Source organism: Mustela lutreola, chromosome 13 (assembly GCF_030435805.1).
Source record: "Mustela lutreola isolate mMusLut2 chromosome 13, mMusLut2.pri, whole genome shotgun sequence".
NCBI lineage: Eukaryota > Metazoa > Chordata > Mammalia > Carnivora > Mustelidae > Mustela > Mustela lutreola.
Window position 1 is genome coordinate 29,222,044 of NC_081302.1, and position 18,628 is coordinate 29,240,671.

The 18,628-nt window shown below is 38.9% G+C and overlaps 1 protein-coding gene across 1 annotated transcript in view; it reads left to right on the forward strand.

The window, feature by feature from the left end:
- Nucleotides 1–1,003: 1,003 nt before the first annotated feature.
- The window catches only part of OBI1 (ORC ubiquitin ligase 1), a 44,208-nt gene continuing 26,583 nt past the window's right edge, over nt 1,004–18,628 (forward strand). The window contains exons 1-3 of the mRNA XM_059144305.1: nt 1,004–1,157; nt 13,746–13,881; nt 15,955–16,046. Coding sequence (XP_059000288.1) covers nt 1,086–1,157; nt 13,746–13,881; nt 15,955–16,046 — 300 coding nt within the window. The 5' untranslated portion in view covers nt 1,004–1,085. The remainder of the gene's footprint in view (nt 1,158–13,745; nt 13,882–15,954; nt 16,047–18,628) is intronic.

Consider the following 18,628-nt stretch of genomic DNA (forward strand, 5'->3'; position numbering starts at 1 on the left):
AGATCTGGCTACTCACAAATTGTATTTGTTTGCATAACTTAATCACACTGGCTCTTTCTCACTTTAAGCAGCTGCTGTTAAATTTCAAATCTGTTCTATTCAAGATTGAGGTAGGAAGTTTTTAGAGTTTTTCTTTTTCGCTGGTAGGAAGTGCTGACTTAGAACCTCACACACCGTCCTTCCGAGTTCTACAGCACAAGGACACATATCTTATTCAATATGCACCTGAAACGAAGGCTTTAAACGCTTGTGCACGTGCTTTCCGGGAGTGTGGACGGCTGGCACTATTTGCAGCATTCTCACTGGTGGGTGTAAATCAGAGTCCGAGGCTCAGACCCTTAAGTCTCTGTTAGAAAGCACAGAAGGACCAACGAAAAGCATGTCTTCAGGGAAAGTTGTGATAAAATGTAACCTGTCTCGGAAACAGATCAAGAGACAATCACTCTTTGTTGCTTTTAAGTGACATTACCTCATTTCAGGATGGAAAAAGACCTGAGAGAGACAGAAAGTTGTTTCGAAAATTAAAATGTAGAGATAACATCGTTTCCCTTCCTCTTTAGACTGCGCCATGTGTTTGCACACTGTGTAGGGTTTAATTTTTAGACGGGGAAACTCCCCCCCCCCCCCTTCCGCCCTCTGGGAAAAGGCAAGGCATTTAAAATCGCCTTCCCCATCTTCCTCCAGGCTCCGCGCTTTCTCATTTAAACTTTCAGGATCCTCCACGGATGCCTGTAATATACAGCCTTCCTTCCCATTCTCAAGAATCTTGCAGTTCCCCAACACGGGAACTCTTTTTTTCTTTTCTTTCTTTCTTCCTTCCTTTTTCTTTCTTTCTTTTTTTTTTTTTTTTTTTAAATGAAAGGAAGGAAGGAAGGGAGGAAAGGGAGAGAGAGTGGGAGGGAAGGAGGAAGGAAAGAAAGAAAAAAAAGCCCTGGCGACTACGCGTTTCGAAAGCGCGTTTTCGTTTCCTCTCCCGGCGGGCTATGGCCCTGCCGGGCTGCCGTAGCCGGCCTCGCGCGGCCCCAGACGCGGCGAGAAGCCGTCGTCGGCGGGACTTCCGTGTTGGCGGGATTCTGAACGCTGCCATGGCTCAGACTGTGCAGAACGTTACATTGTCGCTCACTCTGCCCATCACGTGCCACATTTGCTTGGGGAAGGTAATGGGTGATTCTGGGCACTAATACGAAACAGGGTCGGGTATGAAGTCGCCCTCCGGAGCCCAGGGCGGTCTCCGTGTGTGGCGGGGACGGGGCGTGAGGCGCCGAGATGTATGCAGACGCTGGCCAGCGTTTTCCTCAGGCCACGGGAGGCCGCGTCCTGGGGGACGGAGGGAGCGCGTCGTGATGACTAGGTTCATCTGTGTGCCTTTTGGAGGAGGATGACAGCGGCCTGGGGTCTGGAGGGAGGGCGGCCAAGCGGCTCTTGCGTCCGCCGGCGGCCTCACCGGGCCGACTCCGGCGTCGAAGGAGGCCTCGTCGGAAAGGAATCACAACGGTGTTTTCCGCCCCGGAGCCACCCGTGTGGCGTGTAGTGAAGCGCATTGAAGCACGTTTCCTGGGAGCCTGGCCCAGGATTCCTTAGACCCCTGCGCGAGTGTTCCTGTCCTTGGGCCTGCCCGCAGTGCTAGCCGGGGAGTCTTGAGCGTTCCCAACCTCCTTTCCCCTGCTTACCCCAGCCTTTAGAGTGGCCTTTGCTCTGGGTTCAAAATGGGAAGGGTAAATAGTACCCGCCCCTGAGTGGTGTTTAAAATGAGAGGCACGGTCGGTCTTTTTTTCCCAAGAACGGATCAGCCTTGAGCTAGAATACCCTCTCTTTGTGTTGCAGAAGGTGCCGGCTGTGTTTGTGAAACTAGGTAGGAGAGAGGAGTTCTGAGTTAGAAACGGGATTTTGAAGGTTCTAAAGCAGTCGCCGGCCCTTCCGTTTCCGTTCGTGCCTCCCATTTGGCTTTTAAAAGAGCATTTCTTTAACGCAGAGATCAAGAAAGGAGAAGATACTGTATTTTTTTTTTTTTTTTTTTTTTTACGTTTGTGATGTGTCTGTGTTTACCCTAAAATGCAGACTGAAACTACAGCCACCTACTCAGAATTGAGACGTACACACTTCATAGAGCCAACATTTGAGTGCCAGCCAACATGGTTCTCTGCCTTAGGTCTTTGGGGTTCTGTGTGAAATTTACTGAGTTCAAGGAGTAGGAAGTCAGGCCGGGAAGCAACTGATAACTTGATATTCCTCAGAATGAAATGCCAAGGAAAGAGCAGATGTGCTGTGAAGGTATCTAGGGGATGGCTTGATCAATTCTGACTGGAGAAATCCAGGATGGCTGCATGGAGGTGGTATTTGAGCTGGCATTTGCTGCCACTGCCTTACTTACATAGCTGGGAGGAGGAGGTGATGTTTGTGTTTGCTAGTTTACATTTGCATTCTGGTATGAAGTTCCCACCAGCATATGTTAAATTCTGAGTAAATATACTCCCAGCAGTAGCATTAAAAGCTGATAGAAACATCTTGGGAAATAATTTTTAGGTGGCCTCAGTTTTGTGCTTTTATCTAGTTTCCATTAGTTAATAGGCCCTTTTGTAGTTGTGTTGAAAATGTGTTCTGCCTGGTTGATTTTGCCTATCTATGCTTTTTGTGTGTAACAGAAATGATACTAGTAGAGTATAGTGCTCTGTAGATTACAGAATGCTTTTGTATGTATTTAAGTACTTCATTAATTCCTCTCACTGGTGCTGTGAGACAGATAGGCTGTTTGCCCCCCACCCACCCTGCTTTTTAAATATGAGAAAATTAAGGCTTATAGCCTATAGTTTCAACCTCTATCATTATCATTTGTGTCTTCAGTGGATTTCTTCCTAAAAACTCATGAGAGCAAACCTCTTTGGGATCTCCTTCCTTCCCTCCCTTCCTTTCTCTTTTTTCCCCTACATTTGTTAGCAGTTTTCTAAAATGAAATCTTCAAATAAAAGATGAACGATTTATAAACTGTCATCTAAAGGTGTGGTAGTTGAAGGCCTGAGTTCTATGTTCAGACTGCATAAGTTCCAGCTTCTTACGTTTACTAGCTACATGACCTTATACAACTTACTAAACCTCTTTCAGAGCAGTGCCCTCATCTGTAAGATGGGAATGGTTAATAGTAGCAACATCTTTCTTTGCATTTTGGGATGATTATATCAAGTAATTCATGTTAGTGTGTAGCATAAGGTCTGGGACATAATAATATTCAATGAATGGTTACCTTTAGTATGGGTGCTGAGACAGGCCCTCAGATAAGGAAACCAGCCTTTCAAGTAACTGTTCTTTCCAGTTGCTTTCTGAGGCAGTGCACTCACTTGATGAAGATTTGCTTTCCCAATGACGTGATACCTGTTTGTTCTGGAAATTGCTACAGTACGTCCTGAGGTTTAACTGGTTCCATAGAACAGTTGCTTTTTGTATATTTAAAGCAAATCTGATATGCTTGGGTCATTTACCCTCCCCACATACTGGAATTCGTGGGGGTATGGGGGTACTGGAGATAGCATAATCTGGGGTAGTAAGTACCATGTTCCCATTGTTACTTCCACCTCCCTGACACAGCATCTCCAGCCAACTCTGAGATCTACCTTAAGGTCCTTTGTGCCTAGCCCTCACACAGATAACCATTCTTTTGCCACCCTCATTATTTGTCCCAAAACCTCACTATCAGCAAGATCCTTTTCTTTTGCTTATTCAACAGAATTAGGGACCATTATCCCTGAAAGGTCACAGTAAAGAAAAAAAAATGCATATTACTTTAAAGGAGAAAGTGGGGGTAGGAGAGATCTCAAATCTAAGTAGAAAATACAGATGCTCAGTGGGATGGGGAAGAACGGAGAGGTAAAGAAGTAGTAGAGATAGCCTAAGTATGCACATTGTCAATACTTTACCTTTTGTATTTATAAATGTACTTAAAATTAGACAGTTTAGACATCTTGAATTTTCTGCCTGTCTCTACCTCAGTCTTAAAGGTGGATTCTCTGCCCAACAATGTTTAGGAACCTTGCCAATATCACAAGAGCTCTGTGTGGCTTGAAGAATGTAGGTATACATCCTGTGGGATGAGTTTTGTGTAACACATTTTCTTGCCTGTTCCTCCTTAATTTTTTCCCTTTGCCTTGGGCTAGTGGGCCAGCAAGCAGAAATATAGACTCATCTAGTTCAGGATATCTGTTAAATGACATTTTGGTCCTGGCACCAGATTGCTACAGACCAGTTTATCTCTAGATAATTCCAGTCATTTGTTTCTTCAGCTAGGATTCATGCTGTGAAATCAAATGATTGTAGCATGTAGTACCTTTGTTGACTTTGTCTGCATTTTTCCATGAATGACATATCTCCCCATGTGGCCCCTAGTTAGTTTTATGAAAGGATGTAGGAGGTTCTGTAGTGAAGTGCCAAGCAGCTAGACTTATGACGGTGTTTAACATTAGCATATTGTATTGTTATTCCTCACTTGAGTATGAGTTCAGTTTGGGATACCAGACTTTAAAATAAATATAAATAAACGAGAGTATTTTGAAATCATTTGAAAAGGAGTTGAAATTGAGGTTTAAATATAAGTGGAATTTATAAATATAAATTGAGTTTAAATATAAGTGGAATTGTGTTGGCATGAATGGACATGATAGTGAATCTTTTTTGTTGTTGTTGTTTATTTGACGGGGCCTGGGAGGGGGGTGGGGGGGGAAACAAGCAGGGGAGAGGGAGAAGCAGGCTTCCCACCAAGTGCGGAGCCCAATGTGGGACTCAGTCCCAAGAACCTGGGATTATGACCTGAGCTGAAGTCAGAGGCTTAACAGACTGAGCCACCTAGGCACCCTAATAGCAAATCTTTAAATATAAACTCTTTCATTTAGAAGGGAATCAGGCTTTATGTCACTCTGCAATATTAAGATTTATACTTTTGTAAGGGCAAGCTCTCTGGCTGCAATAATCTGAGATGAAATCAGCTTCCTTCGATTGTGGGGTGTCTGTTTCTTATAGAGTCCAGTAATAGGGTGGACTGTTTCCAGCTAAGAGTACCATAAGAAGAATTCCCCCCCCCCTCCCAGGGAGGACTTCTTGTCTTGCTTTCCACCCATATTATTGATTAAAAATGTTAACAAGGTAAGGCTAGGTACAAAGCTTTATGCAACTTAGAGTCCTCATTCTAGGTTGACTAAATTTATTCATCAGAGTTCATCAGAGGCTGGTGATTGGCCAGCATGTTATCAGCCTCAGTACACTGAGCCCACATTGGAGTCCTGATTGCCTCTTAGTTCCCAGGAGTGGATTTAAGAACAGCCTTGTACATAACTGTCACAAGTAATTTGCTTTGAAAAAAGCCACATGGACTACACTTTTCTTTTTTCCAAATTAAGTTTAAAGAATGCAGACACTTTAAAAAATGTATAATAATGTTGTGGGTTTTTAAACATACTTAGAGCATAAGAGAAAATTAACTTTAAAAAAGTGTTGATATATCGTAGTAATTTTAAAGTTGGTATGTAATAGCTGGCATGCTTACGAAACAAATAAGATTCCTGAAAGCATTCTAAGGAGGGATAAAGGTGGGGCAAAATGTATTACCTTTCGTTTTACCTAGACAGAAATGGGGACCTGGACCAATAGGCATTTAAGGAACTTAGTTCTCAGGATCACACAGTTTTAAAGTTCTACGACCAAAATTTGATCCAGAGCCAAATATTTCTTTAAACATAACAAAAACAATCCAGAAATTTTATTTTGAAAAGTTCCAAATTCCCAAATTTGGTGATAGTGGGGGAGCTATTACCATCATTTCTATACCTCAGCCTTCTTTTCCACAGTCTTTCTAGGTCTTGTCTAATGAAGCCCATAAAATTTTGACATAGGTGCAAGAAGGAATATTCTTTGAAGAAAGATTAGCTCTAGTCTCTAGCAAAGGTGATAAAAAACAGAGGAGTTGACTTTAAGTGTAATTGCCAGGCCAGTTGGTTAAGTTGTCTTTCCCTCCCATCACCTTTATCAGTGCCCCTTTTCTACAGCCCCCACTGATCCCAAAGTCTTCATTGTAATCTTTTGCTTCTTTCAGGCATGTGCCCTCTTTTTTTTCCTCTCAGACTAGTGTTTACTAACTCTGCCTAAGGAAGAGAAATCTATTTCTTACTTGAAAGAGCACTCAATTTGCAGTTGAGTCACAATGGATGGTGCTTAAATACTGGTTTTGCTACTTACAACCTGTATTATTATTTCCTTGAGTCTCAGTTTCCATAGCTGAAAATGAATTTGACACGACCAGGGCCATGGTATTAGGGAAATTCAAATATCCTAGACCAGTGGTTCTCAAAGGGGTGGGGGTGGATTTCATCCCTCAGGGAAGATTTGGCAATGCCTAGAGATGTTTCTGATTGACTCCAGGGGTGTGCTAGTTATGTCTAGTGGGTAGAGCCCAGGGATGCTGCTAGCTAAACATTCTACAATATACAGGAGAGCTCCCTACAACAAAAAGTTCCTTGGTCCAAAATACCAGTAGTGCTGAAGATGAGAAACCTTGTCCTAATAAACCAATGTATAGTAACGTCTAGTAAGTGAGTCAAGGATGATATGGTTATTAGAGTATAACCCCTTTGACTCCTCTCAGGTACTTCTATTTTTTAAGAAATTAGCTTTGGTGGTAGGGTCTCTTAAAACTGAAACATCTTAAAATAAAAGAAATGAAAACTACTCAGTAGAATTACAGATTTAGGGTTAATCTTTCTGCACCTAGGACTGCCCCTCAGGCCCAGTCCGGTGAGAAGAGCCCACTTTTTATACCTTGCTTTCTCTTCTCTCTCTCCTCCTCCTCACCAGCCTCAGGGTGTATTACCCTAGAATATCATTTTGATGTGTTTACTCCAGATGAGTTTGGAAATTGTACTTGTCACTTGCTGTTGTCATCAGTATTTTTATTTCATAGGAATACTGTTTTATTGCCACAGACCCCATTGAGAGTAAATTGGATATAAAGTCTAATAACAGGCAAGTTACGACTATTTCTGCATCTCAGGAAGATTATATTAAGAAAAATTATGTGCGTGTTTGGGTATTGTATATCCCAGGATCTGGGTAGAGGAAGAGGGGTGGACAGGAATTGAGGGGAGACTAGATTCTTTGTATTTTGCTCCTGTAAGTTATAGTCAAATAAATAATAAGTCATTTGTTTTAGTAGTTATTTCTTTATAGATTTTTTTTTCCTCCTAAGCTAAATTTAAACCATTATTTAGAAATTGTCATCTGAGGGCGCCTGGGTGTCTCAGTGGGTTAAGCCTCTGCCTTCGGCTCAGGTCATGATCTCAGGGTTCTGGGATCGAGTCCCGCATTGGGCTCTCCACTCAGCAGGGAACCTGTTCCTCCTCTCTCTCTCTCTGCCTGCCTCTCTGCCTACTTGTGATCTCTCTGTCAAATAAATAAATGAAATCTTAAAAAAAAAGAAAAGAAAAGAAAAGAAATTGTCATCTGGTAAGTACTTGGTCCAAAGAAATTAGTCAGCTGTTTTAAAACTCCAACACAATGACAGTGACAATACCAGGTATTAGACAGTGAAAATGATTCTTCTGTGGTGGTATTACCAATGGTCTTAGCCGAGAGAGCTAAGTAATCTGCCTGTGGTTGTTCTTTTATAGAATTTGGCATATTAAATGGGAAGGTTAAACTTCTGGCTTTTTCAGTTTTGTAGTGGCCATTGACTTTTTTGCTTCCTGAGATGCTTTTAGGAACATTATTTCAGCCTTTCATTTTAATACATCAGAATTCACTTTTAGAGTGTGCAAGGCATTATAGCAAGTGCTATTGGTGCATACAAAGATGAGGATGTTCATCCGCTGCCCCCAAGGAGCCTGAAATCTAATAGGGAAGCAGGATGGAAGCAACTTTCTAAGTACTGTTCAGAAAGAAATGAACATTAAATCAGTGCAGAAAGAATACCCTTATGAAAATCAGACAAAGACCCAGTTAATTCTAAAAGGGATTAATGAAGGCATTTTAGAAGAGGTAGCATTTTATTTTCATCTTAAAAGGTAGAAGGGATTCTATTTTGATGGAGATTCTATTTTGATGGGGAAGCTTGAGACCAGCAGGTTATGTCAACCTAAGAAATGAGAGCACAATAAAAAGGAGCCTCCCCTGTTCCTATTAATTTGGTGAACATCAAGTAGATCTGTGTGGTTGAAGTATAGGTTATATCAAGTATTGAAATAGCAGATGAAAGAGCTGTTTATGAACCAGATTATGCTTTGAATGCTATGCTTGGAATTGTGAACAGGGAAAAATCATTGCTGTTTTGCAGGAGAGCAGTGAAAGCTATTAATTCCTATTTTAGAAAGATAGCTCTGTTATCAGTAGGAAAGGTGGACAGGGGCTCAGTTGGTTAAGTGTCTGTCTTCAGCTCAGGTCATTGATCCCATGATTCTGGGATCAAGTCCTGCTTCGGGCTCCTTGCTCAGTGGGGAGCTTGTTTCTCCCTCTCCCTCTGCCTTTTCCCCGTGATTTTGTGCGTACTCTCTCTCTCTGACAAATAAATAAATAATCTTAAAAGAAAGAAAGAAAGAAAAAGGTGGACAGAAGTGAATATTTGGAAGCCAGGAAGCTTGCGTGGGAGGAGATCATTGCTCTAGATCCATGGGCAAAACCATGAGAACCTGAACCCATTATTCAAGTGAAGATGGAAAGGAAAGGATACATGACAGGTAAAAGTAAAAGCAAAAAACATTTAGAGGTAATTTTGCCAAGTTTTGACAATTCTGGGATATAATTTTTCCACATTATAACTTTTTTGAAACCTGGCTGTATCTTAAAAGTGATGGCATCTTGCGTTTTGTAGTTGGCAGCATTTTTCATTCTTTTTTCTTGTGGTACAGAAAATATTGGTGCATCTTAAAATCTCTGGGCACTTAGACTTGTTATATGATACCAGGATTTGGTGACCAACTGGATGGTGAGGCGAAGTAAAAAGGGTCAGTCAGAGCGAGCGCTGGGTATTTTAGTTAAAGTAATGAGGTGGTGGTGCTATTAACTTGGATAAGGAGTGGAGGAGACAAAGTTCAGGTTTGGACATATGATTGAGGAAGCTACAAGAGCCTTACATGGAGTTGGCTCCGAGGCACAGATACAGTAATATTGATACCTTCTCTTTTCCTTCTCTCTCTCTCTCTTTTTTTTTTTTTTTGAGGGATTGCTATCTGGAACCCTCAGTGTTTTTATCTTTACGTTATTAAGTCTTAATGCCTGGATGAAAAGTATACTAAGCCACTACCTTCAGAGACAAACCTATGCTCATTGTAACTAAAAGGCCTACTCAAGGTCGAACAGCTCAAGTGGCAGAGGTGGAGTTAGCCCCAGGTTTGTCTCTCAAAGCTTAAGCTCTGCCACTTACTGAGGTCCAGTTACAGAGGGTTCTCAGGAGTTGTCATAGAAAAGATGTTAACATCATGTGACACATGAGATTAAGAGAGGAAATAGAACTATGCCAGATGAGATGGCCCAGGAAAAAAGCATTAAAGAAAGCAGCTGTACCACCTCTGGTATTTTGACTCTAAGCATCTAACTCTGATCCTCTTTTCATCATACCTACTCTCCAGCGTTACTTCAGCCTTATCAAGACCAGTTCGTTGACTCCATGAATATCACTTTTTCATTGTCATCATTACCATTCATATACTCATGTCCCTTGTTAGCCATGGTCATTTATTATCATCAGTCCCTTTTCTCTCTCTCTCCTTCGTAAAAATCCAGCTCTGAGTGAACCCATCTATTTATTTGCTTCCTGCCTGAAACTGAATAGGTAAAAATTGGTAAGAAAAACACACACCTTTGTTAATTGGTTTTTGTTTATAGTGAAAATTGCAGATCTCAAATAGGAACTCAACAGCGTTTGGCAATCCTGCTATATTGTAAATTACTAGTAAATTTACTTTCTTGCTTTTCAAAATAGCTGCTTTATTCTACTTTCTCAAGTTGATATTGATACTCACTTCTCACTTTCAGCTGGTAACCTCTCCTCATATTTAATGATTAAAATATAAGCAGTTGGAGTAGTTAGAACATGAGAACATTCTCTCATTTTTCCATCAACAGATCTTCTAACCCCTGTACATTTGTTCTGACACCCTTGGCCTTCCCTTTTGTTACAATGAAAGACAGATCCTCAGTTCCTTAAAAGCCAAAACCTCTGCTTTGTGCATTGGATTTTATTCCCTCTTGACTTTTTAGGGATTTTGCTGCCTGTGGTTCTAATCCTTCCTCTTCTTCCTCCATCATTAATATCCCCTCTTAACTGTATCATTCTCTTTGGCATCTCTTACCGTGGACTTAATTCTTACGCTCACTCCTTCACAGCAAAACATGAAGAATTGTCTATGTTCTCTGTTGTCACTGTCTCTCAGCCTTCAGTCAAATTTCCATTCTTACCATTTACTGAAACAGTAAACTGTCAGTAACATCACAGTGACTTCCATATAATTAAATCCCATAGTCATTTCTGTGTCAATACCAAGCTCATTTTTTCTTTCTTTCCTCCCCTCCTTTCCTTTCCCCTCCCCTCCCGTCCCCTCCCCTTCTTTCCCTTTCCTTTCCTTTTCTTTCCCAGGCTCCATGCCCAGGGAGGAGCCTGACATGGGGCTTGATCTCATAACCCTGAGATCATGACTTGAGCTGAAATCAGGAGTCTGACACTTAGTTGCCTGAGCCACCCAAGCTCATTCTCTTATTATTTGACATGCTTGGCCACTGTCTTCCTCTTGGAAGTCTCTTTTCTTGCCTTCTGTAAGACCATGCTCCTGTCCTCTAGCACAGTCCCCTCCTTCTTAGTTCGCTTTGCTGGCTGTTCCTCTTTTTCCTTCTTCTGCTTGATAGAATGCCTTGTCCATAGCTACTCTGCCCATGGAGGGCTGTCCTCTAGTCCTGTCGATTTAAATGCCATCGTTTTTTATGCTGGTGATTCTCAGACTTTCTCTTCCTCCATCTTTCTCACCTTATTTAATGATAGCACCAACCACTGAGTTATCCAAACCCATTTCTTAGATTGGGGAGATATTTAACCTTTTTTGTGGAATTAGTTACATAGAAAATACTGATTGCCTTTAAATGTGCTTCTGATGAGGGAAGCCTGTAAGAAGCAGGAGAGCATCTTGAATCTTTCCAAATGTGCACAGTTTTATGTTTTGACCATTGGCTTTCACCCATTTTAGATCAGTTCATGATTTTAAAAATAAATAAATTGATCGATTGATTAAATCACTGCTCTAAAAGTCCAGGGAAATAACTTTTCTTTCTTTAGTTGAATTTTTTGATTTAGGGGTACACTTACTTCTTGGAGTATTATAGTAATTTAGGGTGTGTGTGTATGTGTGTGTGTGTGTTTCAGGAAGCTATAGGATAGATTTGGCAGTATCTTTCTGGTACTTAGTTTGAGAAATTTTTTTGTTCTTAAAACATTTCATAACTTGGGGTGCCTTGGTGGCTCAGTGGGTTAAAAGCCTCTGCCCTTGGCTCAGGTCATGATCCCAGGGTCATGCCCCTCATCAGGCTCTCTGCTCAGCAGGGGGCTTGCTTCCTCCTCTCTCTCTCTGCCTGCCTATCTGCCTACTTGTGATCTCTGTCCATCAAATAAATAAATAAATTCTTTAAAAAAAAGGCATTTCATGACTGAAGATGAAATAAAAACACCCGCAAATATATATTGGTGAGCTTGGACAAATTACATGAGTTTTAGGAAAAAAACAGAACCTGTAAAGGAAATTTGAACTTGTCTGCCTCTTGAGACTCTGACAAGGAATACCTTCTAGATAAGCATTCAGTCCTTGCTATAGGTAGGAGCACTTTGGAAGAAGAGTATGGGAAACTTTCCTTCATGGTCTTATTCATTTATTCATTCATTCATTCAGATTAGTTGAACTGAATGAATTAGAATTGGTTTTTCCATAAGGAAGTCTAATTTCATGCTGAATCATCTTTTCTGTTTAGTTTTCTTATGTTAATGTTCATAATCAAGGGAGCATCTTAGTGTTTGGAAAGCTAGGCTAAGACCATTGAGTTCTTTACAGTGAGACTTAAAATGATTTCCTGCCTTTCATGGATCGCCATACATCTGTGATTTCTTTGAAAGTAGAGCCCCCTTTCAAATTAATGAATACTCATTATCTTTCTGAGGCAGACATAGAGCAGCACAAGCGTTTTCTCTGTAGAAAGTGCTTTGTGACCCAGCAATTGCACTCCTAGCTGTCTACCTCAAAGATACAGACATAAGTGAAAAGAAGGGCACTTGCACCCCAGTGTTCATAGCAGCAGTTTCCGCAATAGCCAAATGGTGGATGGAGCCCGAGATGCCCTTCAGCAGATAAATGGATAAAGAAGATGTGGTCCATATATACAATGGAATATTACTCAGTCATCAGAAAGGATGAATACCCACCATTCTCGTTCACATGGATGGAACTGAGGGGATTATGCTAAGTCAAATGTCAAGCAGAGAAAGATAACTTATATAGTTTCAATCATATGTGGAACATAAGGAATAACACGGAGGACCATAGGGAAAGAGAGGGAAAATTGAACGAGTTGAAATCAGTGAGGGAGACAAACCATGAGAAACTCTGGACTCCAGGAAACAAATTTACAGTTTCAGAAGAAAGGAATTGGGGGATGGGGTGGCAGGTGATGGGTATTAAGGAGGGCACGTGTTGTGATGAGCTCTAGGTGTTTATATGCAACTAATGAATCATTGAACACTACATCAAAAACTAATGATGTATTATATGGTGGATAAGTTAACATAATAAAAAAAAATAAGTAGTTTGTGGTGGTTCTTTCTCTTCTCCCAGTACTTTCTGTGTTTTTTCTTAATCTTCTGATCTCTAGTGTAGAAGGACTGTAAAATGGCATTTTTATAATAATAAAAATGAACAGGAAAATATTGAAAATGCTATAATGTGTTTTGAGTCCCACAGTAACATGACCTTGTGAATCAAGTGAAAGCCTAAACATTTTCATGTCATTTTGGTTTTTATTTTAAAATTTTTGCTACTTGAAGAACATTAAGTTATTATTACCTCTGGCAGTTCCCTAACTAATTAATGTTAAATACTGTCTTAATAGCATTTACTTAATCTGATGAGTTTTTATTGAGTACCTACTGTGTACTAGGCTGTCTTCTAGGCATCAGAGATTTAGGAATGAATGAAATGAAGGAATTTCTTGTTCTCATGCAGCTTCCTCTCTAATAGGAGAGATAGATATTAAATGTGTAAACAAACAATATCAGGTAGAAAACTAAAGTAACTTCTTTCTTCTATTTTGTCTTATAAAACAACTAGACACAGTCAGAACACTTAATCCTGACCGAACCATCTGGTTTCTTCACAGTTTGGTTTCCTTATTTATGAGGTGTATTTACTGTGTTTACCTCACAGGACTCTTTAAAACATGGAGAAAATACATGTGAAAGCCCTTTGTAAAATACAAGACTATATAAATGTATTAGTATTTGTGGTTATATAGATGGAGTCAATGATTTTTATATTTAGTATATGTCATTATTTCTGTCAATATTTTTTGCTGTTTAAGTTATAAACCAGTGTTTTTATAAATCCTGAATAATTTCCTTTTAAAGTACCTACTCTGCTATACTCTAGAGAAACTAGAGCAAACTAGAGTTTGCTCTAAACTAAACCTATTGGGATTCTAGTTATGACTGTTGCCCTGTACTAAAAGTAATGTTTCTTTTTTCAAAGGTACGTCAGCCTGTCATATGCATCAACAACCATGTATTTTGTTCAATTTGTATCGATTTGTGGTTGAAGAATAATAGCCAGTGTCCAGCTTGCAGAGTCCCCATCACGCCTGAAAATCCTTGCAAAGAGATTATTGGTAAGGGCCTATTTTATAAACACACAAAAACGGATTTGAAACAATCTCTAAATAGTGTATATTTGGAGAAAGACTAAAATAGCCCATTTTCACTGACATCATTTTGCCACTGTCATCCTGGATGGAGTGGTCATTTGCATAATCTGTAAGTGAACACATGAGGTGCACAAGCCACTATGAAAAACCTTAGAGCCTTGTGGAATTAACATTATGGTGGAGGCTATGCATGTGGACTAAAATATTAATGGTTTAAAGCAGCAGATGCTAAAGGTCAAAAGAGGCTTATAGAATTCAGGCAAGGAAATTCAGCTGGGAATATCAGGAAAGGCTTCATAAAGGAGGTGGCTTCACAAGATTTAAGAGTGGATAAAATTTCAACTGGTAAAGATTAGGAAGGGCATTTCATACAGAGGAAATTGCATGAACTAAGGATTAGAAGTTAGAAAACACAAAGCATGTTTTTAGAAATGATCAGTAGTTTAGTTTGGGTCTGACTACTGAAATAAGACTGAAAAAGTCAAGTGAGACTCTAGTGCGGAGAATCTTGAGTAATAAACTTATTCAGGGACTTGCTCTGTGGGTGAATAGAAGAGGAAAGTGAGATGATGGTTTTGAACAAGGGAGTGGCAAAATCCAAAATGTGCTTGAGGAATATTACTTGAGTGATGATATGTGAGTTGGGTTGAAGGGAAGAGACACAATGTGAGTATGTTAGGTAAGAGGCTCAAACCCAGTTAAGGGAGAACATGAATCCGGTTTATTTTTTATCCTTAACACTGAGTGTCATACCAGTGTGGGTAAAAGGGAGATAAAACTTGAACTAGAAGATCATTGAAATATTAAGTATTTAAAGAGCTTTTTTAGTTTTTGGATTTTATTTTGTAAGTTATAATTCTTAGATTACAGAAATTAAAATGATTTTTACTTTTTCTGCTTTAGGAAAAATTGAAAGTGAATCTGTCATTTGTATAGAAAACACTTTTCAGAAAACCTAAGAAGTGATTGTAATAATCCCAATTTAGGGAAAATGGACTTAGTAAGATTCTTATAGTGGGAATGCAAAGGAAGATATATACTAGAACAAAAGAAGAACTAGTAGGACTTTGAAACTAAGAAATCCAAAGAAGGAATCAGAGATTATTACAAGGTTTCTTTCTTGGTACCTGGGTGAAATACGGTAAAGAAATATTTTTCTGTTGTGAACTCTGATGATTAAAATAATTTGAATGTGTTTTCCCCAGCTTCTCCTCACGTCGCTTTTTCTGCCTTGATATCTAAGTGATATTTCATAAATTAATTCAAGTAAAATAGCTCATTCATCCTTGTACTTGGATAGAACGTCCTGAAAAAGAACATCTGTAAAATGCCTTTGCCGTCATGATACTAAGTACAACAAAGAAAATAACCACAGCATAGGTGAAGAGCTCTCAGGAAGAATTCATTTTAAGTATATTTGTATTGCATTATGGCATACAGTTAATGCTGTGATTCATAATCTATCATAACTGGGTTGTTAGATTCAGTAAAAAGGTGCATTAATCTTTTCATTTGTGTTATCAGTATCTAGGTATGTTTGAATACATTGGTTATAATAATATATATATCGTAATATGATTGTAATATGAACTTGTGTGTGTGTATAAAAACATTGAATAATTGTTTATGTGAAATTTAAATGTAGATAATGTAGATAATATGTTAATTGGTTAAATATAAATATAATGATTAGTTTTATGATCATTTAACAGTTGTTTGGTATTCAGATTTTGCAGTAGTCCATATTTGATAATTAACAAAATATAGCCTTTGCCTTCATTGAATTTATTATAATAAGATACACAGGTAAGTGAACACCTGTGATATTTTACTGAAGGTATTGTGGTGTTATTTGATATTTATCTTTTCTCAAGATTGAGCTGGAGAAAAGCGCTAGGTGGCAGCCCCAAGTGTGTATGTAAGGGAAAGGGTAGAAATTTAGCTGGAGAACTATATAATACAATAAGAAAACCATTTATCTTTGTTTTCATACTACCTAAATCAGAATGAAAGTTCGATTTTTTTTCCCCCTTGTAGGAGGAACAAGTGAAAGTGAACCTATGCTAAGCCATACAGTCAGGAAACACCTTCGGAAAACTAGACTTGAGTTACTCCACAAAGAGTATGAGGTAAATAGTAATTATAATTTAAAATTAAGACAGCTTTGAATTCAAGCTAAAACTGAGCTATCTGAATTCCTGGACTTTTTAGAGTGAACATCCAATGAAATCTTATTTTAGATGCCATTTTAAAAAATATCTTGTTTGAGGGCCGCCTGGCTGGTAGCATGTGATGCTTGATCCTCAGGGTCGTGGGTTCAAGCCCCATGTTGGCTGTGGAGCCTACTTAATATCTTACTTGATAATTTTTTTTTCTTTTTCCCTTTTCTATTTCAAATAGAATACAAGAACAAATATAAGCATTCTTTTCCCTTTTTTTAATTCCATATTTGTCCTACACAGACACATCATTTTATAAGTATTTATAAGTATTTATAAGTATTTGCTCCCTCAAGTTGGGAGAGAAAAGAAACCCTCTTGTGAAAGTCAGTCTTCTAGCCCCCACAGGACATTATGAGTGCTCTGGTAGGTAAACAGTGACTGTAACTTTCATTCCATTTTGCTTTCTCTATATAAATTCCCTGATAATTTTATGCCTGATTCATTTTCGTAAAATAAATATACCTATGTCAGCTACCAGCGAAGAGATTTTGGTGTGAAATGTGCTATTTTCCTTTTTTTAATGTTAATCAGTAAGTTTTGGGTTTTTTTTTTTTTTTTAAATCAAAATCTTGTATATTTGGGGCACCTGGGGGGCTCATTCGGCTAAGTGTATAACTTCATAGGCTCAGAGTCTTGGGATGGAGCCCCCATGCAGGGCTCCCCACTAATTGAGTCTGCTTAGCCTTCTCCCTCTGCCTCTCCCCCCAGCTTGTACTTGAGCTCTTTCTCTCTCTCTCTATCCCGAATTAATAAAATCTTTTTTAAAAATTAAGAAATTGCATATATTTATGTGCCCACAACATGATGTTTTCATATACATATCCATAGTGAAGGATTGTGTCAGTCAGCTAACTAACATAGCCGTCTCCTCACCTACTTATATTTTTGTGGTGAGAGCATCTGAAATCTACTTTGCTAGCAAATTCCAGTATTCAGCACAGTATTAACTGTAGTCATCATGCTGTACGTGAGATATTTAGATTTATTTATCTTACGTAACTACAACATTGTACATATTAACCCATCTCCTTTCTCCTTCCTCCCCATTTCCTCTACCTTCCCACCCTGGGTAACTACTCGTTAACTCTGCTCGTATGTATCTAGTTTTTTTAAATACCACATTTTAGTGACATCATGCAGCAGTTTTCTTTCTTGTGAAGCCAATTTGATATGGTGATGGAAATTTTCCAAATTAGCTTCATGCTAATGGAATATGTTTATTTGTTGTTTGTTTGTTTGTTTAAAGATTTTACTTATTTATTTGATACAGAGAGAGGAAGAGTGCTCATAGGCAGGGGGAGCAGAGAGGGAGAAGTGAGCCCAATGCAGAGCCCAATCCCAGGACCCTGGGGTCATGACCCAAGCTGAAGGCAGATGCTTTACTGACTGAGCCACCCAGGTACCCCTGGAATATGCGTGGTTTTTAAGCCCAGTTGTTATTTTATGTTGACTCCAGAGGGGATATTATTAATCTCTTATTTAAAATATAGAATATTTTTAAGTTAAGGTATATGCATGGAAATTGCTTTCAGTTGCCTCAAAAATATTTTGAAATAAAGTGGGGACTAAATAAATGACTGCATAAATGTTCATTCATATATGTTTTCCTATTCATATTTGTTTATTCATTAATATATTAATTCCAACAAAAAACTTACTTTCTTATTTATAACGCTATTTAACTTGACGTGTACTGCAATTTAAAATAGTAAAGAGTACTGTCTGTTAACTCTAAAATGTATTCTTACATACTTAATATTTATCATACTTAGGTATTAATCAGATTAATCCTTTAAAGAGTTCACTGGCTATTGAACTACTTGGAGTTTATTTTCTAACAACAGAATTTGTAACGATCTTAGTTTAAGATGTAATATCTATTATAGATTAGTAAATGGTATCACATAAAAGAATTCTAGACCAAATGTTTAGGAATTGGATTTAAGACAGTAAGCAGTTCCAGATGGGGAAAACTATTACTTGAAATAGTCACAGTGGTAATAGAAGAACCAGAATGCAGAATAGTTAAAAGTAAAACTAAAAATTAACTACACGCATTCTGAGTGGAAAGTAGAAGGACATGGTATAGGGTTATACTCCTACTTCAAATGCAGAAGCAAAAATATAAACACCAAAAAAAAACTATTATGACCCTGGTCAACACTGTCTTTTTTTTTTTTTTTTTAAAGATTTTATTTATTTATTTATTTATTTATTAGAGAGAGAGAGAGATCACAAGTAGGCAGAGAGGCAGGCAGAGAGAGAGGGGAGAAGCAGGCTCCCTGCTGAGCAGAGAGCCCGATGCGGGGCTCCATCCCAGGACCCAGAGATCATGACCTGAGCCGAAGGCAGCGGCTTAACCCACTGGGCCACCCAGGTTCCCCAACACTGTCTCTTTTTAATTCCCCTCACTAAAGCAGTTAAAAATGCCTAAGAATTTTCTTCTGTGGAGTCTACTTCCTTGTTGAATTCATGTGACTTGCCTTGTT